We start from the raw sequence: 16,721 nt of genomic DNA, 5'->3' as shown, positions 1-16,721 counted from the left end.
TACAGGAGGGAACAGCATGTAAGCAAAAACAGCAAGCCAAACTCTACTGTTTGAAAGCTGCATAGAACTTGCTTAGGTCTCATGGGATTTTGAAGAATTCAATTCACATGTGTTTTTCAAATCAAAGGCTTTGTGAAAAGTAATTTTTAGCATTTCACACCAACATTCTACTGAAACAGTCTTAATGTAAGTTAGAATAAGAGCCCCAGACTCCATCACACCAACAGAATAATCCTTTCATCTCAGTTCTTCAGCTTTAGGAGCTGACCAGCTGCGGGCAGGTTTCTGGCTAACATTTGAACACAAAGGAAAAAGTCACAGAAGTCCAGATATATAATACCAAATTCATTAATTCCCAAGCCATTTCAGAAGCCAAAACCTCAAGTGTCTTGCAGAAAGCAGATTTTTGCTTAGCTTGCTGTCTTTTCAAAGTCATGAAAAGACATTTGGCACCCAGAGTTCCATAAAATGAGCCATTTTTTGTTTTCTCTTTAACAGGAGTAAATTGAAGGCTTTCAAGTGTCCAAGTGGTATGCATGAAGCTCTACTTTGCTCATTCCAAAATCAACATAACTCTTTTACCACCTATACAGAAAGGGATGCTCATCAACAGCTTGTCACTGTGCTGCAGAAACTTAAAACAAGGAATGAAAGATGGGTTATGTGATTTGGCTGACAGACTCCATGACAATAACTCTAAAAGCACAGCAAAGATCAGTTCAGGACAAAACATACTTTATTGTACTGTAATGTCAGAAGTACAAGAAAAGTACTGCAGAGAACCATGCTAATGGCGCTTCCAGGGCCTGTGAAGGACAGAAGTACAAGATAATGGGGTACTACTGTACTCAGTGCAAAAACTGATTCATTTGAGGCACAAGTACACTATTGTTTAAGCAGCTTGATTCAAGCACAGCTCTGGTATGTGATCTACTCTGTTTTCTTTCTATGTGACATTTCTAGAACAAAGCTACCTTGACATGAAAGAGGCAGTAGATTCAAGTCAGGGGTGTCCAACTTGCCACTTGGCAACCAAAAAAAAAATTAAGAAAAATACTCTGCATAGTCACCCTCCACATCTTAGTTTCAGATATGGAGCTGTGTCTAGAGAAGAAAAGTTACTCTGAAAGGTCAGAACCCAGATCCATTTGACTGGGTGGGGTTCCCCTCGCTTCCTACGTCTGTGGGTAACTTAATTCACTTTGACCACAATTTATCCAATAAGAAAAAAAAACACAACCAACTCATATCTTGGGTAAGAAATCATACATATCTAACATTCAAATAAATTTCAGCCCTTGAGATCCTGACTTATGGCTTAAGACACAATGAAATAGTTTGGGCACCCTTGAGTTAAGTTAATGAACAGCATTTTTGCTAAAAAAGGCAAGCAAGATCACTGTTTTAAACAGAGCTGACCTCTACAAGAACAAAGCAGGAATCCAAGTCACTAGTTACTACTAGGCTGACATGTACTGCTGCCCAGAAAGATAAAAACATAACATCACAATGAAAATGTTCAACAAAGTTGAAAGATAAAGGTTTCAACACCAGAAGCAGCATTTGAAAACAAGCTGTTTAAGTTAATCTTTTCAAGAGATGCAGATTGCATAACTCTACGCATGAACAAACATGCTGGCAATCTTCTCCTTTTACACAGCAGCTGTGTTTAACATAGGAAGTTCTGGGTTTAAAGAAAGCTACTTGAAGAAGAATTAAGATTTGCAATTCCCTGTCTAACTTAATGAGATTAGTAGAGAAACGAAAAAAAAATGACTACTGAAACAGTAGTTTCTCAGTGGATCCCTATCATTAGAAACACAGCTGGATTTGTAAGCAATGCAAGACTAAACAGACAGCTATTACTTTATATTATTACTATGCTCATAAGTTACATCTGTTAAAGTTAAAAAAAGCCAAGCAGTTTCACCCTATTTCAAGGATAGTTTCCAATCAACACCAGTTTACATGGTGAATGGGACTTCACGAATAAACAAGGAATGGTGACATCTTTGGGTCAAGAATGACAAGAAATAATGGGCTCTGTGCTACCAATCAACCTCAACAAGAATATGGCACATGGGCCAGCCCAAGCTGTACCAACACTGAACCTTTAGCACTCAGCACAAATTCGGATCTCTTCACTTTAGCCAGCAAACCAGGTGAAAAGGCTGGGTAAAAAAAACCCCAAAAAACCAAAAATCTAACTAAAAACTTAAGCCAAAAGTTGGAATATACTTTTAAAAAAACATCTGTAGTTTTAAAATAACTTGATGCTGACATCAGTTCGTGCAAACTAAAAAAAAAACCAACCCCTCACTGAATTTCTCTCCAACAAAAGAAAAATCCTGCAAATATTTTCCTTTAGCCCACTGTACCTTAAGATACAATCTCAAATCTAACAGATGTAAATGAAAGAGAGAAGAAGTTACAGCATCTGCACAACATTCTTTCTACAAACAGCTGCTGGAGGGAAAGTAAAATATAAAAGGAATAAAGAAAGTAAGGTTCCATCTGAAATATTCTCACAATCTTTCCCACTTTGTAGTCCATGAATCCGACTCTGATGCTAAGGTGACAGTGTATGTAAGCAGATTTTTTTGTTGATTTTATTACATTGGAGTTTCAATTGAAGAGAACCTGAGCAGAGACCAGGGCCTCTTCAGGAATTGTCGGATGGAACGTGCTCCTCGAAGCCCTCGCTCTCCCGCACCAAGGCCCGCTCCAGGATGACGCGGCCCTCCTTGTAGCGCTGGCTGTCCTCGGTGGCAAACTCATAGATCCAGCCCAGTTTGCTGTTGCAGTTCTTGCAGCTCACGTCCCGCACCATGTGGCGGCCGGTGAGCATGACCCGATCCTGAACTTCGCTGTACTGCAGATTGACCACCTGGGGGAAACACACAGGCACAGGGAACAGCACAGAGGATCAGTCTGCCTAGGGGAAACCTGCTCAATGGCACATTAGAAGGGACAGGGACGAGCCTGTGGCACCACACACAACTGAAAACTGCAGTGTAAAAATCTCCTTTGTGAGAGAGAGGGTAACACCTTAAAGATGTGCTTCACAGTGATGTAAAACCCCCACATTTTAACTGAGAGACACAGATTGCTATCACAAAATATGCACAAGGGCTGTGTTCAACTCTGGGTGAGAAACTCCCAGTGAGCAGCTTGTAAATTTGTATTAAACCACTTGTAATGTATGTAACTCATTTCTAGCAACTGATGTGATCACCAAGTCCCAGAATTCAGAAACAAAATATTAAAAAACGTACTTCTTAAAAAAATCTTATGGTGCCTTTGAAATAATTAACTAAGTAAAAGCCAGGGTCAGTGGCTGAGAATGTAGACATGAAACATGCACCTTTTTGTGTGCTCTATCAGCAGTTTAAATATACTTGCAACTTCTTTTGCAGCATCACCACAAAACTGGGATGTTTACTTCATTGAAAAGTTGATGTCAGAACTATACCCAAGCTGATTCTAAAAGATGGGACTGTACTACTTTCTCAGCTTTGCACCTGACTGGTTCAAATGTACAGCTTCTGACTGCAGAAATGCAAAACCTCAAACTGCTGTAATGAAACCCCACTATTTAACATTAAAAAAAAAATCTAAACTCCAGGATCCAGACTTTACTGGATGAGGAAGAAATCTCTCAGTACTGATAAGATTCAGGATACCAGAAGTCCCAGAGCAAAACACAGTTAAGACACTATTGATGTCTCTATCAACTCTGCCCATGGACAAATGGCTTATAAGAAAAAAACAAAACTAAAACAAAACAAAAAACAAAACTAAAACAAAACCAAGCATTATATTTTTAGGAACTTTGTGAGAAAGCAAAGGACAATCACCATTTTTTTCAATTAATCTAATGGAAAAGTCTTTATGCAAAGTTAACAACAATCCTACAATTCACTCAAAAATTTTGACATCTGTATTTTGATCTATTGAATCGAATCAATTAAAAACTCTTAAACTAAACCAGAGTATTACTGCCTGTAAAAAAGATTGTGATTGATTGTGGCAACTTAAGTTACCAGACGGTTATATTAAATGCATTTCAGAAATTAAACAAAATATTATCTAGACTTTTTTTTAACTGCATAAAAGTGAAAAAAAACCTCTGGAACCCTTTGACAGACACCAGATACTCTCAGAGTGAATCTGAGGTTCATATTACTGAAGTCTCTGAAGTTGAAACTCCATCAATTTTGGCCTGAGGCCTCTACATACACAGTCTTCTTTACAGTCTTTCAGCATTTCAGACAAAACTAATTTAGCTAAGTTTCTCATCAACAGTAAATGTCAAATTTGACTTCAAAGACAGAAAAAAAAAAAAAGTTAAAATAGTAATTATGCAACACTTTAGCCAAGAAGTTTTTTCGATCTCATGACAGATTCATATCCCACAAACTCATTTTCAAAAGTAAAGAGCAGTTCCTCCAACTCCTTACCAACCTTGTTAAAAAGAAAGGCCCTCCCTGTGGCCCCTGTAAAGCGAGTGGAGATAAGCTCGGAGCGGTTGGTCAGGATTGTGTCGCAGTTTGCGCAGGAGAACAGGCGAGTGCCACCGATGTGATCCAAAAAAATTCTTCCCATTTTTACAACTTAGATAAGTTTCTACTCAAGACCTGAAAGCAAAAAGAAACATCATGTAAAAAAACCATTTCAGCAAAAAAATTGAAACTCCCAAACATCCAAAAATTGCAACTCCAAACATTCCATATATATGGCAGAATATTCTTCAAACCAATTCTGCTAATGATTGCTCAAAGTCATTCCTCTGTTGGTGAATTGCTAAACTTACAGTCTGCCTTCACCCTGTCATCAAGACAAGTTACTTCCCAAAGTGACCATTTCACCAATAAGATTACTTAAATACAAACTAATTACATTAAATGAGAAAAACACAAACTGAAACCTTTAAAATACATTTCAGTGTTTTGCAGACCCCCTACTGGCCCTACAGTTCTTAAACTCAGAAGCTTCCACTTCTTTTAACACAATACTGAAATTCTATTTCAGTACATTCCCAACAACTCACTCATCTTAGTCAGCACTAAGAAATGAAGCACTGAGAATTACACTGAGTCACCAAGACAATTATAGCTTAATTTTCCCAGGTCACCCCCACTTTTTATAATACATATTTATTATGTCACTTCCCCATAGCTTTGCACAATTTATGACACACGATCACACAACACCACCACTCAGAATGCTGGTATAGCACCCTGGCTGCTGTATTTGACTTGACAATCGTTTGTTTCATAGACACACCAACATAGGAAGGATTTGGATGCTATTTCACATAATAAACAATCCACCCAGTCTTTACACCAGACAGTTTTATATACCAATGTTTAAAGTTGTCTAATCCAAATATAAAATACTGTGTAATTTATCCAAGGTATTTCCAAAGCCTCATCACTAAAATACCTCAGCAACTCCAATGAGGAAAAAAAACAGAGCTAAAAAACTTCATAGCAGACGACCTGCAGTGCCTGATAAATCAGCCTCTTCACTGCTTAGGAAAATTAAAGTGTCTCACCAACTTGACACGAACTAACATAAATTACTCAAAGTTAACTAGTGAGTAGGCACAGAATGCATAGCCGAAACCTTAAATCACGAAGGATGATGTAACTTGACAAAGGAATTGAATTATGATGTTATTTCCCTTTCAACTGCAGAAGTTTTATGACTAAACTTCTACAGTTAAACAAGTTAAATGTACTTCCATTTATGCTTCAGATGTGGAATCAGAAAAATGTATTGTCTCTGCTTTTGTCATGCAGAGCAATGCAAAGTAAATCTGACACACTGCAATATTAGAATTGTGTGGGCTTTACTGTTCAGAGCAGGAGACTGTGCCGTTCACAGAGAAGTCAATCAAATTCTGTGCTCATCGAATTGAATATTCTAAGTCAAACACCATTAAGAAGCACAAATACCTAATTTAAACTCATTTCAAGGTTTAGGGGATCAGTTTCTTAAAATCTACTCTTAACATGCACAAAGCAAATGGACTAAAACTTGCACCTGCACACACAGAACTTAACATACCATTTTTACATCTAAAAATCAGAAGCCACTGACATAATTATTTTTTTTCCAATTGCTTTATTTCACACTTTGTTTTCTTACAATGTCAGGCAACAAAAAGGGCTCCTAATATTGAACAGAGAGATTTTAGCTCAGGTTCCTTACCTTCAGATTTTTCAAATCACTATTAATCTTCTCTATCCCATCTGAAGGATATATAAAAATTAAAAGCAATGTCATGACTCTTTCTTTTAAAGGTGATATAATACCCATTTCTCTTCTTCAAAGAATAAATAAAACAGGTCTGAGTGTTAGAGGTGTGACTCCACTCAAAATACAGAAAGCATTTTCATTTAGATTTCTCTAAGCTTTGTACCTTTCTAATATGCCTTTATCTTTTGCAGCAACCAAAGGCAAAAAAAAAAAAATAAATAAAACTTGAATAGGGACAAAATGAAGGAAAATCAACACACAATAAGTGTGAATAAACAAGTATCAGTAAAAGTCTCCAGCCAGAAGAAACCACAAATACAAGCAATTAAGGTGATTGTAACAGATATGCCCATAAGGCACTTGGCCTAGGTCCATGTGCCATCCTTCCTAACTCTGTTATATTTGTGCTGATTGTGTTGTGAATTCAAAACAATTAACTGATCATAAGTTACAGTAATGTGGAATCAGCATCCAAAGGGGTATTTTTCAGAGGAAACACAAGGCCCACCCTGTCAGTACTTTTAGAAGGTAATGTAGCATAAATCCAAACCCATCCCTATCTCACCAAGAGCAACACAAACACGGAGCCTGGTGTCCACAACAGATCCCTTACACAGACTGACCCTGCACAGCATGACATTTTGAAAAATGCACCTAAACACTTCAAATGCAAGTGCATCACCTGCCTAAAATCACAATTCATGCCAGTGTTCTCAGAAAAGCCATTAAAAATGGAAATTAAATACTTCAGAAGGGAGCACAAGTGCAATTCTAACAAGCAAGTTCAAAGTCACTGCAACATACAAATGTATTACTTCTGGATATGGCATGGACAGAAGTCTTGAGTCCCAAAGATGTCAAACATTAAAATAAATGTGTAAATAAATACATTCAAAGACATAAGGCTGAAAAATCTGCCTACTAATACAAGGCCTAAAATCCTCACTCACTTATGCCACCTTAAAGAGTTGAAAGTAACCTAAATTCACAGCAGAATCTAACAAACCAACTGATACCAGAATATATTTTTTCAGAATACAGTGCATAAGGAAATCTATATTCTTGAAATAATACACATTTTAAAAATTTAGAAAATTAAATTCTACAGTCAGCACTGTAACAGTCAAAACAATGTAGATTTTGTGTATGTTTTCTTAAGAAACTACTAAAACACTGTAAGGTTACCAGAGTGTCTAACTTTTTCAAAGTAACCTCTACACTTAACTACCACCTGGTAGACTTCAGTCAAAATATATAGCAGGCTACAGCTACCTCTGACCTCAGTTTTGATTGCTGAATTCAATGAATTTGTAAGGGTGCAGCTGAAGCACTATATAACTACTCACCTTACATTAGTCTTTCTGTTACTGCTCACAGTAGTAAAAAGTAGGAAAAAATTACAAAATTACTTCAAGTAATGCAGACTTAAAATGCCAAACTTTATAATGGATTTTCTAAAAAACCTAACATGGACATTTTGCTTTTTCCTCTCCTGTAAAATAGAGAAACTAATTTCAACTTGAAATCATTTCATGCTCTCCCCTTCCTTTTTCTTCCCCCAAGCTAAAAACAGAGCATTCACTTATAAGGCCAAATCAGAAGGTACTTGCTGTGGATAAAGACTCCTTTCTCCTTATGTAAGGATGCTGAATCCTGTAGGGTATACTTACTGCACACAGGAAAAAAACCAGAAGCACAACAGCACAAGGGGAAAGCAATTTTCCATAGCTCCCAGGCTCCTGCCCCTTACAAACACAAGTGGTGTGCACAAAGTCACCCAAGTTAATTTCTATAGTTTCACTACCAATGGGAAAGGTGCAGGCGTCTATTTATGTTCACACATGCATAAATGATCTGAAAAAGCCACTTACAGGCAGCTTTGATAGGCAGTGGGAGGGCTCTCTTAAATGAGGAGAAGCCAAAGAATTGTGAAACATAAAACCATTTCTAAAAGCTTAAGATCCTCTAAACAGGGGGAGGAAAATACAGTAAGTGCACTTGGCCATTCATCCACTATTTACACTTAAAAACACAGAAAATAACTTCCACTTGTCCAGAGAACCAGTCAGGTTCCCTAGTGCTACTTACAGCTCCAGAAAGTGACACTATCCCACCAATTCCATCATGCTACCAGCAGAATTTTCCAAAGTAGTGGACCGGGATCTTGATTATTCACAAAACCAAATGCTGAGGAAAGAACAGATTATTTTTTTTTTGGCCCATGATTTCACTTTTAAAATCAGCTAAGCATTCTTTACTGGGCATGTATCAGTGATGAAGTTCTAGAGCTCCTGCCTTCATGCAAATTACCAAACCCAAGTGATTATACTAAATGAATGGCTGCAATGTAAGAAAGGCAGACTTATTTACTTTCCTTAATGGGATATAAAGTATCTATTGTATGTCCAATCTCTCCAGTTCCAAGAGAGGGGCACTTCATGAAATGAGAGATGATGACACTTCCATTATTCAGCACCCAGACCACCTTCCTGAGAGGACCTTTAGGAGAGCAATCAATGACAGGTCATATCACCTAGCAGGTCAGGCATGCTGAGTGTGCATGATTTTGACAGTACATTATTCTGACAGCATAAACCTTGATACCACTCCTCAATCTCTCTGTGAAAGACTTGCTCCCTGCATGAATCTCCCAGTGAGCGCATGGACACACAGGAAACACAGGCACTGTGGCTGAGTGCTGAAATGTGCATTCCCAGATGTGTAGCTCCCAAACTCCCCAAACACTTTCAGTGTTGATTTCAGCAACACTGAGCAACAGCCATATCAAAGGGCTGACATTCAACAGCTTAAATTTGACCACTATCTGCACAAACACCCAAAACCTGAAGCACCACTTGGTTGGTATTTGTAGTACCTCATCTGCCTATCTTCACCATCAATAAAGAATGAAAAAGTAACACAAATAATTATTTATTAACATCTTTAAAACTAACAGTCAGTGTTTTCTTGTCCTAGTATGCATCTCTTGAAGACACAGGACCGTCAATACTTGGGAGAGCCAGCAAGCACTTTCTCTATACACTGGACTGTGGATATTTCACAGGAAGAGCCTCAGAGTTGCTTCAGCACCATCTACTGCGTTCACATCTACAACAGAGAACAGCTGCTAGTTAAAGGACAAAAAACTGTGACCGCCTCTCTTTCACCATTTAACCAACTAAAAACATTTTCCTTTGTGAGCAAATAGGCGTTCTCTACCTTCTGAGAAAGGTTTATGCATTCCCCTAAGCACACTGAAACATTCTCAAGATGTACTTACCCTGGAACCAGGCTGAAACTTCATCATGGCCTCTCAGGAACTGGGCTTCAGCTTCCTCTTCTCATCTCAGAGATGGACAAAAGAAGAAAGAGAATTCTTAGCACAACTGCACAAGACCAAACGTTAAAGAATCATAAAGGAAAAACTAAAACTTGCTCCGTACCTTCCCAGGTTCCCCTGCTCACAGGTGGGGGCACATCCAAAAACACACACGTGGTCAGTCTCTTGGGAGGTCGGAGATTCAATGTCCACCACCAACTTCTGCAACTGTCCGAGTAAACAAGGCCTGGCCTCTGCCTACATGCAGAATTGAAACCACCACATGTAGCCAAATGTGGAGAGAAAATGAACTGGACCAGCATACTGTGCTCTTTAGAACCATCCAGCTACTGTAGCAAGCTGTGAAGGGAACTGAACACAGTCCAAAGATAGAAGAGGCTTTGGCAAAGCCCAGATGCAGGGCGCAGCACCCACCAACAACAGGCTGCCTTGCAGGATGAAAACACCCTTGTGCAAGTTGCAGCAGTGTAATTTCATATTGCAGGGTGCAGTAGTGTAATTTCCTATTGCAAACTGCATTTTTTCTTAGGTAAGGCAAGCACTAGACACTGGCATTTAAATTTATGTCATATTGGTGCAGTGAAACACTAATCCAGGGTACTCTGTTTCACTTTTACGGAGAGCAGAGGCACACACAGATGGGCGCTTGTTTCTCATACAGCCCCCTATCTCAGCATCTCCCACAGAGTAACTTAAACCCTCACAATACTCTTGCTAGATAACATATAAAAGTATTACTTTACAAATGCTATCAGACTCAGATTAATTTTCTTTCCCACCACTACACAGAGTCCAAAATCAGCAACTAGACCGGTCTCCCTGCTTCTTTTTCCCTTCATTTTCCTCCTCTCCCCTTCCTAATTACTCCACTCCGTTTTTAAGAAAGCTGTATTTCCTTATTTTGTAATAAATTTACTCTTACACTACTTAAGCAGTTGAGACAACTTTGGTCTATGAATCCATTCAGCAACTTTCAGAAAGCTAAACTACACATTCTGTTTTTATTAATTTTAGTGCTGAAATGATACAAAACTTCATCCAAAGATATCACTGATTTAATGAGTCATTAAAAATGAAATCCAATAAACAAACTTTTAAGAAATGGCGTGAAGACAACCATCATCCAAACCAGCCACATCCAGCTGGCAGAAAGGGTGATAATACACTAAGTGCACATCACCAAGAGATTTTTATATTAACCAGAAAGGTCCTAAATGTAGGTGAAGGCTCCAAAATTAGAGATCACCTTGCTAACAAACATCCACGGTGTACAGTCATTTCAGCTACACATTTAACAAGTAATTTTTAACTAAAATCTTGCTTAAGGGAATTACGTATTTCAGTGAGAGCTGAGCAACCCAAGATTTCAACACAGGTCAAATGTTGGTAAACAAACATGAACCAATGACCTGACTTGGACAATGCCCCTTCAAGCTTGTGATGATTACCATGTTAAATACAGATATATAAAAATGTGTACAGCTCTCAGTGTGTGGCAAGTAACAAATACAGCTTGTTCTTGTCATCTTCTCTGTTGGGCTTTGAGGTGCAGTTTCATTTGTCCTCACACCCTTGGCAACCACACTTGAAACTCACTCGTCATTATTAAAACCTATATACAAACATTAAGCTCTGCATCTCTAATTCTGTAACTAAGGAAGTGAAAGTAGCAGATGACAGAAGCCTCCACACAATACTTTTGAAGACTACTTTAGAGAAACTGAGCAGCACTTAAAAACTGACAGTTTTGTTTGTCACACGCTCGACTTGAATTCAGCCATCCAGAAAGAGGCTCTGTATAAAAATATACATAGGATTTTATATATAGCAGTTACATATATATATTATACATATAGCTGTTACATACAGTCACGTGAGGGAATGTTTACAACTGGGGAGCAAGTTCCCCTCCTGTCAGTCATAAACATTAGTTAAGATAATGGTTAATCTAGAGCTATTAGTTGCTGACATCCAGTTGTTCTGTGATACCACTTTCGAAAGAGCCCTGCCCCGTTTCTCTCTCATAAAACCGTGTGTACTTGCTTTGTTATTCCCTCAATCTAACCCTAAACACGTGGTTTTTGTTTAAGGAAACCAAAGACAAATAATTTATTACATTCTACAGCGATATCAGTCCAAAACACGGCCTCCATTCTTAAATAAACACGCTGGATTAATCTAATCTACATCTGCTTGCGCAGGACAGCTGAGGGCTGGGCACAGAGTAACAAATGAAGCAGACAAACAACAGCCTTATTTTCGCTTTGACTTAGAACCTTCCCAAAAACAACGGCAGAACACTTCAGCTCCCTGGGAATCCATACTTCCACCGGGAAAGCCCCAACCCAACCCCCCACAATGCAAACAAGCACCGGGGCCGGCCCGGTGACAGCTCCCGGCGGGAGGCACCTGTGCGGGGGGACACGGGGCCGCTCCGCCGGCCAGCGCTCGGCAGCGAGCGGCACCTCCGCCCGCGGAGAGGGGGGATGCGTCAGGCGCCGCCGCCGCCCCCCGTGCCACAGGGCAGGGCGGTTCAACCCCCGCGGAACCTCCGCGGCCGGGCCCGGGGCGGCGCTGCGGGGGCGCCGGTGCCGATCCCGGCGCTGATCCCGATCCCGGTGCCGGTGCCGCGCACACACAAAGCCGCGCGCGCGCGGGGGCGGGCCCCGGCCCGGCCCGGCCCGGCCCGCGCGCCGTCACGGGGGCGCGCGCAGCCAACCGGGGCCCGCCCGGCTCGTCCCGTCCTCCCCCCTCACCCCCCCCGCCGCCGCCGGGCGCTGCCGGGAGCGCAGGAGCCCTGACAACAAACAGCAGGAAACAGCTGACGGGGAGGCACCGCCGCCGCCTCCGCCGCACCGAGGGGCCGTGCCCGGGGCCCACCGCCGCCCCCATCCCCGAGCCGCCACCGCTCCCGCACCGGGCCCGGGCACGGCCCCGCGCCCACCTGCCCGGGGCTCCGCACAAGAACCGGCCCGGAAAGTTGCCCAGTGCCGGGCCGGGGGAGGAAGTTGTGTCGGCGGCGACAGGGAGGGGGTGCTCGGTGCCGGCCCCCGCCGGGAAGGCTGGGCGGCGCTGGGAGACGCTGACGGAGAAGGGGACGCAGTGGGGGAAGGCCGGTGCTTTGTGGCGGCGCCGGGTAACGCACCGGGTCAAGCAGGGCCGACCACTGCCCCTTTCCGCTCCCGTCGCCGGACCGGAGCGGCTCGCCCGGGGCTCTGCCGCGGCCCGACAGACACAGCGCCGCGGCGCGGCGGTCGCCACCTCCCTCCCCAGCCGCCCTGGCCTCCCCTGGTAGCGCGGGGCGAGCGCGGCCCCCGCCCGGTTACCTGGCTGCGGGGAGCGGCGGCGGCGGCTCCGTGCCCGGTGTCTCCCCCGCCCTCCACGGCCCCGGCGCTCCGGATCGGCCGCGCGGCTCCGCCCCGCCGTGGCCCCGCCCCGCCTGTCAATCAGCGCAGCGAGGCCCCGCCCTGATCCCACACCCTCGCTGCCGCCGAGGCCCCGCCCCGGCCGCCTCGCGCTCCGCCCCGCCCCGGGTCGCCTCACGGCCGCGCCCGGCGGGGCACGCCGGGTCACGGAATGACAGAATTACAGAATGGCAGAATTACAGAGTCATAGAATTACGGAATCACAGAAGCATCGAATCATCAAGGCTGGAAGAAACCTTTAATGTCATCTAGTCTGATCATCCACCTAGCACGAGCACACTAACCCCTAAATGACTACACCACAGCACCCAGCACCATGTCCAGAAGCCTCTTGAACACCTTCAGGGACGGTGACCTCCCTGGACAACCTATTCCAATGCCTCACCACCCTAACAATGACATTTTTTTCTGTCTAATTTGAATCTCCGCTGTCTCAGTTTAAGGCTCTTACCTCTGGTCCTGTCACTGCAGACCGGTCAGAGAAGATGGGTCCCCACCTCCCTACAGCACCCTCTCAGGTAACTGTGCAGAGCCGTGGGCTCTTCTCCACGCTGAACAACCCCAACTCCCTCAGCCATTGCTCACAAGATGTGTTTTCTAGGCCCTTCACGAGCCTTGTTGCCCTTCGCTGGCCACACTCCAGCACCTCAATGTCCCTTCTAAAGCGAGAGGCTCAGAGCTGAGCACGGTGCTGCCAGCAGTGCTGGGGGCAGTGCCAGGGCAGTGCTCAGTGCTGCAGCCCAGCTGGGGGGGGATGGAGGCAGGGCCAGAGCTGGAGATGGAGCCAGGCCTGGAGCCGGGGCCAGAGCCAAAGCTGGAGCCTTATATCAGCCCTCAGCCCTTCCCCACCTGCCAAGCTCCATTTCCCAGGCACCTGTCAGCTGCTGCCTTGGGCCTGGTGCCTTCCACTCCCCCTCTACCAGCCTCCCAGACCCCCTTGCTTCCCTCACAGCCTGGCAGAAATTCCTACTCCTAGGGGAGCTGAATGCCAGAGCCACCCAGCACCTCCCTGCACCCCTAGAGCACATTGCCATGGGCCTGGCTGGGAGGAAGGGGACTCCTGTCTCCAGGCACCCTCAGGGATTCTCAGGGATTTGGCCTATCCTGCCTGCGAGCTTCACCACACTATGGGGCCCTGTGAGGGCTGGAGGTGTAGAAAGGCACAGAGATGGCTTTTGGTGACATCCCCCCCTCAGTGAAGCTGTGACTCATGCTGCTTGCACTTTCAGGCCATTCACATTGAAATCTTTGTGGGATACTTTAAACACTGCCCCTTGGAGATGAAACATCAGAGGAGAATGAGGTGAAGTGTGGCCCTTCTTAGCATTTGTTTGCAAGAGCTATCAGTTCCCTGCCAGTTTTAAGCGCTTACAGACTGCCTCCTTGGCAAATAGTGGTCTTGGACAAAATACAATGAAAAAAAGTCCTTCTGAGTTGTTGGTTATGAAAAAGAGATGCAAAAAGGTGTTTTCCTACTATGGGGCAAGCCATGCCATTTTAAGGATGTCTGTTCTGGATATTTTCAATCCTGGGTCTATCCATGTGGCATCACCAGAGGAGCTGCAGTAATGGCAGGAAGGAATGAGTCAGCAAGATTCTTTTGTCATTTCACACAGAGCAGAGGGGCATCTCTCTGTGAATACACAGCACACAAAACCTGCTTACACACCCAGCTGTTCTTCAGCCTGTGTCTTTCACATGGATTCTTTTATAAAAAGAAATGATGAGGTAGAAGTGAGCACAACAGCCTGTGTGAGGGTAGACAGTCAGTGACAGGTCAACATCGGTGTGCTAAGAGCTGCTGTTTGCTTTGGACAGACCTCCAGAAAATCAGATCTCTTCAGTATGGCCAGCTCTGGCCTGATGCTGAGCAGAGCTGAGCATTGACATTTCTCACTGGCCCCTCACCAGCCTCTCTTTAGGTCCTGGAAGGGGGGTGAAGGGTGTTAGAGCAGTCCATCAGACAGCAATCACCACTTACTTAAAGGCACAGGGACAGCACAAGTACTGAGAATATTAGAAGGAAGCCATAAAGCCGTGCCTGGGGTCCCATTTAGCACCGACAAATGGAGGAAATAACTGATCCAGCGTGCCCCCGTTGTTAACAGGCTGACCTGATCTGCTGCTGGTCCTCACTGGGTAACCATGAGCTGTGTCCCTGGTGAATCTGCTGCATCTCATCACAGGAGCTATAAAAGGTCCATGTCTTACTCATCTCTGCAGAGCTGCTGTGGAGATCACTGCAAACAAAACCAAAACAGAGCATAAAGAGTCAAAGCAGTGGTGCTTTAGTCAGCTCTGGTGACTGGGTCTTATCTGGGGCCCTGTGAGCTCGCTGCTCAGCTCTGCTGCTGAGGCACCCACACATCCCAGGGCAAGCTGGTTCTTCCTGCCTCATTTTCCCTCTGTTCAAGGGGCAGAGTGATGCTCCCTGCTTTGCTGGCAGCTTGCAGGTTTGCTTAAGTACCCTTCTCCAGTCTGGGTTGTATATCTAAATATTGCAATCATCACAATAATATTACCATGAAAACAAAGCAAAGCCCAAACCTATGAATAGAATTAAATTCTCAGCAATAAGAAGGGTAGCTGTACCAATCAGAGAGAAACCAAATTGACCATGAGACAAGCAGAGAATGGATTAGCCTGTGCTTGACAGATGGTGCCAGGGACTGATGTTTTTATTTCCTTTGCAGAGGAGCTTAGAGCAAGGGGGGGTAGGGGAGGGTGAGGTAGGGCACGTTTAATAGAACAAAGCAGCAGGCTGTAGCAGCTCTGCTGAAAAACGCTAAAAATACCAAAAGCAATTTCCAATTAGCTTGTAAGGGACATGCTACGTGTCAGCTACAGGGTGAAAAACAGGATCAGCAGTATTGTACCACATGGCACTTTTAATTTTCAAAGCAGCCTGAAAACATTAATTAATTCTCCTCTGACATAGGGAAATGCAGTGCAGTCAGCAGTTTGCTTCTTTACTTCTTATGCCAGGTTTTGGGAAGACCCTGGGCCTTTTCCACAGCTGATTCATATCACAATAGCTGAAATTACTCTGGAGGAGCCAGTCTTCTCTTGCAGCACTGCTGAGCAAAAAAGGCTATGTTAGATCTGGAACTTCATGAACCAGAGAAAGAGGAGATGCCCGCACCCAACAGCCTTAGTAAGATCCACCTTTAATATTTGCCCTATCTAAAGCCATTTCTCAGTGCTGTGAGCAACTCTGTAGGAAGCATTTCAGAGATAACTGGCTAACTGAGGAACTAATCACAATCTCAGGACTGTGTAGTGAAACTCAACCACCAACATATTAATCTAATTAAAACCTGTGGCAAAACTTCAGTGGAATTCAGCAGGACCTGAGTACATCCCACTGAATGAGTGGGGACTGCTTGTGCACATCTTCTCCCTTTAAAAGCTCAGTAGTTTTTGGTCCTGCTCCTTCTCCAGAGCCACTAATAATCTTTTGGTACCCTTGTGGATTCCTGTGTGGCAAAGTTAAGCCTACCAAACCAGGCATGCCCGAGGTGGGACAAAGATGCAGTGGGATTTTCCATTGCTGTTCCTTCTGTGCCCAGGATTTCTGTCAGCAGAGGAGGCAGCTGAAATACAGAGCCAGGCTTCCAGGCTGTGATCTCTCTGGGAGACAGCGTGACTCCTCACTGCCCCCTCTGTGCCTTCTCAGCTTTGCCTCGCATCAA

At 43.9% G+C, this 16,721-nt stretch overlaps 1 protein-coding gene across 7 annotated transcripts; it reads right to left on the bottom strand.

Annotated features, from left to right (window-relative positions):
- Positions 1-714: 714 nt before the first annotated feature.
- YPEL5 (yippee like 5) lies at positions 715-13,034 on the bottom strand. Of its 7 annotated transcripts, none has more exons than XM_059469498.1 (7): positions 12,931-13,034; positions 9,708-9,841; positions 9,545-9,609; positions 9,219-9,372; positions 8,353-8,451; positions 4,465-4,637; positions 715-2,887 (listed from the first exon to the last, which is right to left on the bottom strand). In XM_059469498.1, exons 6-7 carry the CDS (start codon positions 4,603-4,605, stop codon positions 2,663-2,665), a joined length of 366 nt encoding a protein of 121 aa, XP_059325481.1. In that variant the 5' UTR covers positions 4,606-4,637; positions 8,353-8,451; positions 9,219-9,372; positions 9,545-9,609; positions 9,708-9,841; positions 12,931-13,034; the 3' UTR covers positions 715-2,662. The 7 variants fall into 7 exon arrangements, with proteins under 7 accessions (XP_059325481.1, XP_059325483.1, XP_059325482.1 ...); XM_059469500.1 differs by having other exon boundaries at positions 9,545-9,604; XM_059469499.1 differs by lacking the exon at positions 12,931-13,034 and adding an exon at positions 12,014-12,179.
- Positions 13,035-16,721: the final 3,687 nt, after the last annotated feature.

This window comes from Ammospiza nelsoni, chromosome 3, assembly GCF_027579445.1.
Source record: "Ammospiza nelsoni isolate bAmmNel1 chromosome 3, bAmmNel1.pri, whole genome shotgun sequence".
NCBI lineage: Eukaryota > Metazoa > Chordata > Aves > Passeriformes > Passerellidae > Ammospiza > Ammospiza nelsoni.
The sequence above is the reverse complement of the archived record's forward strand: the minus strand, read 5'-3'. Positions and strand labels throughout refer to the sequence as shown.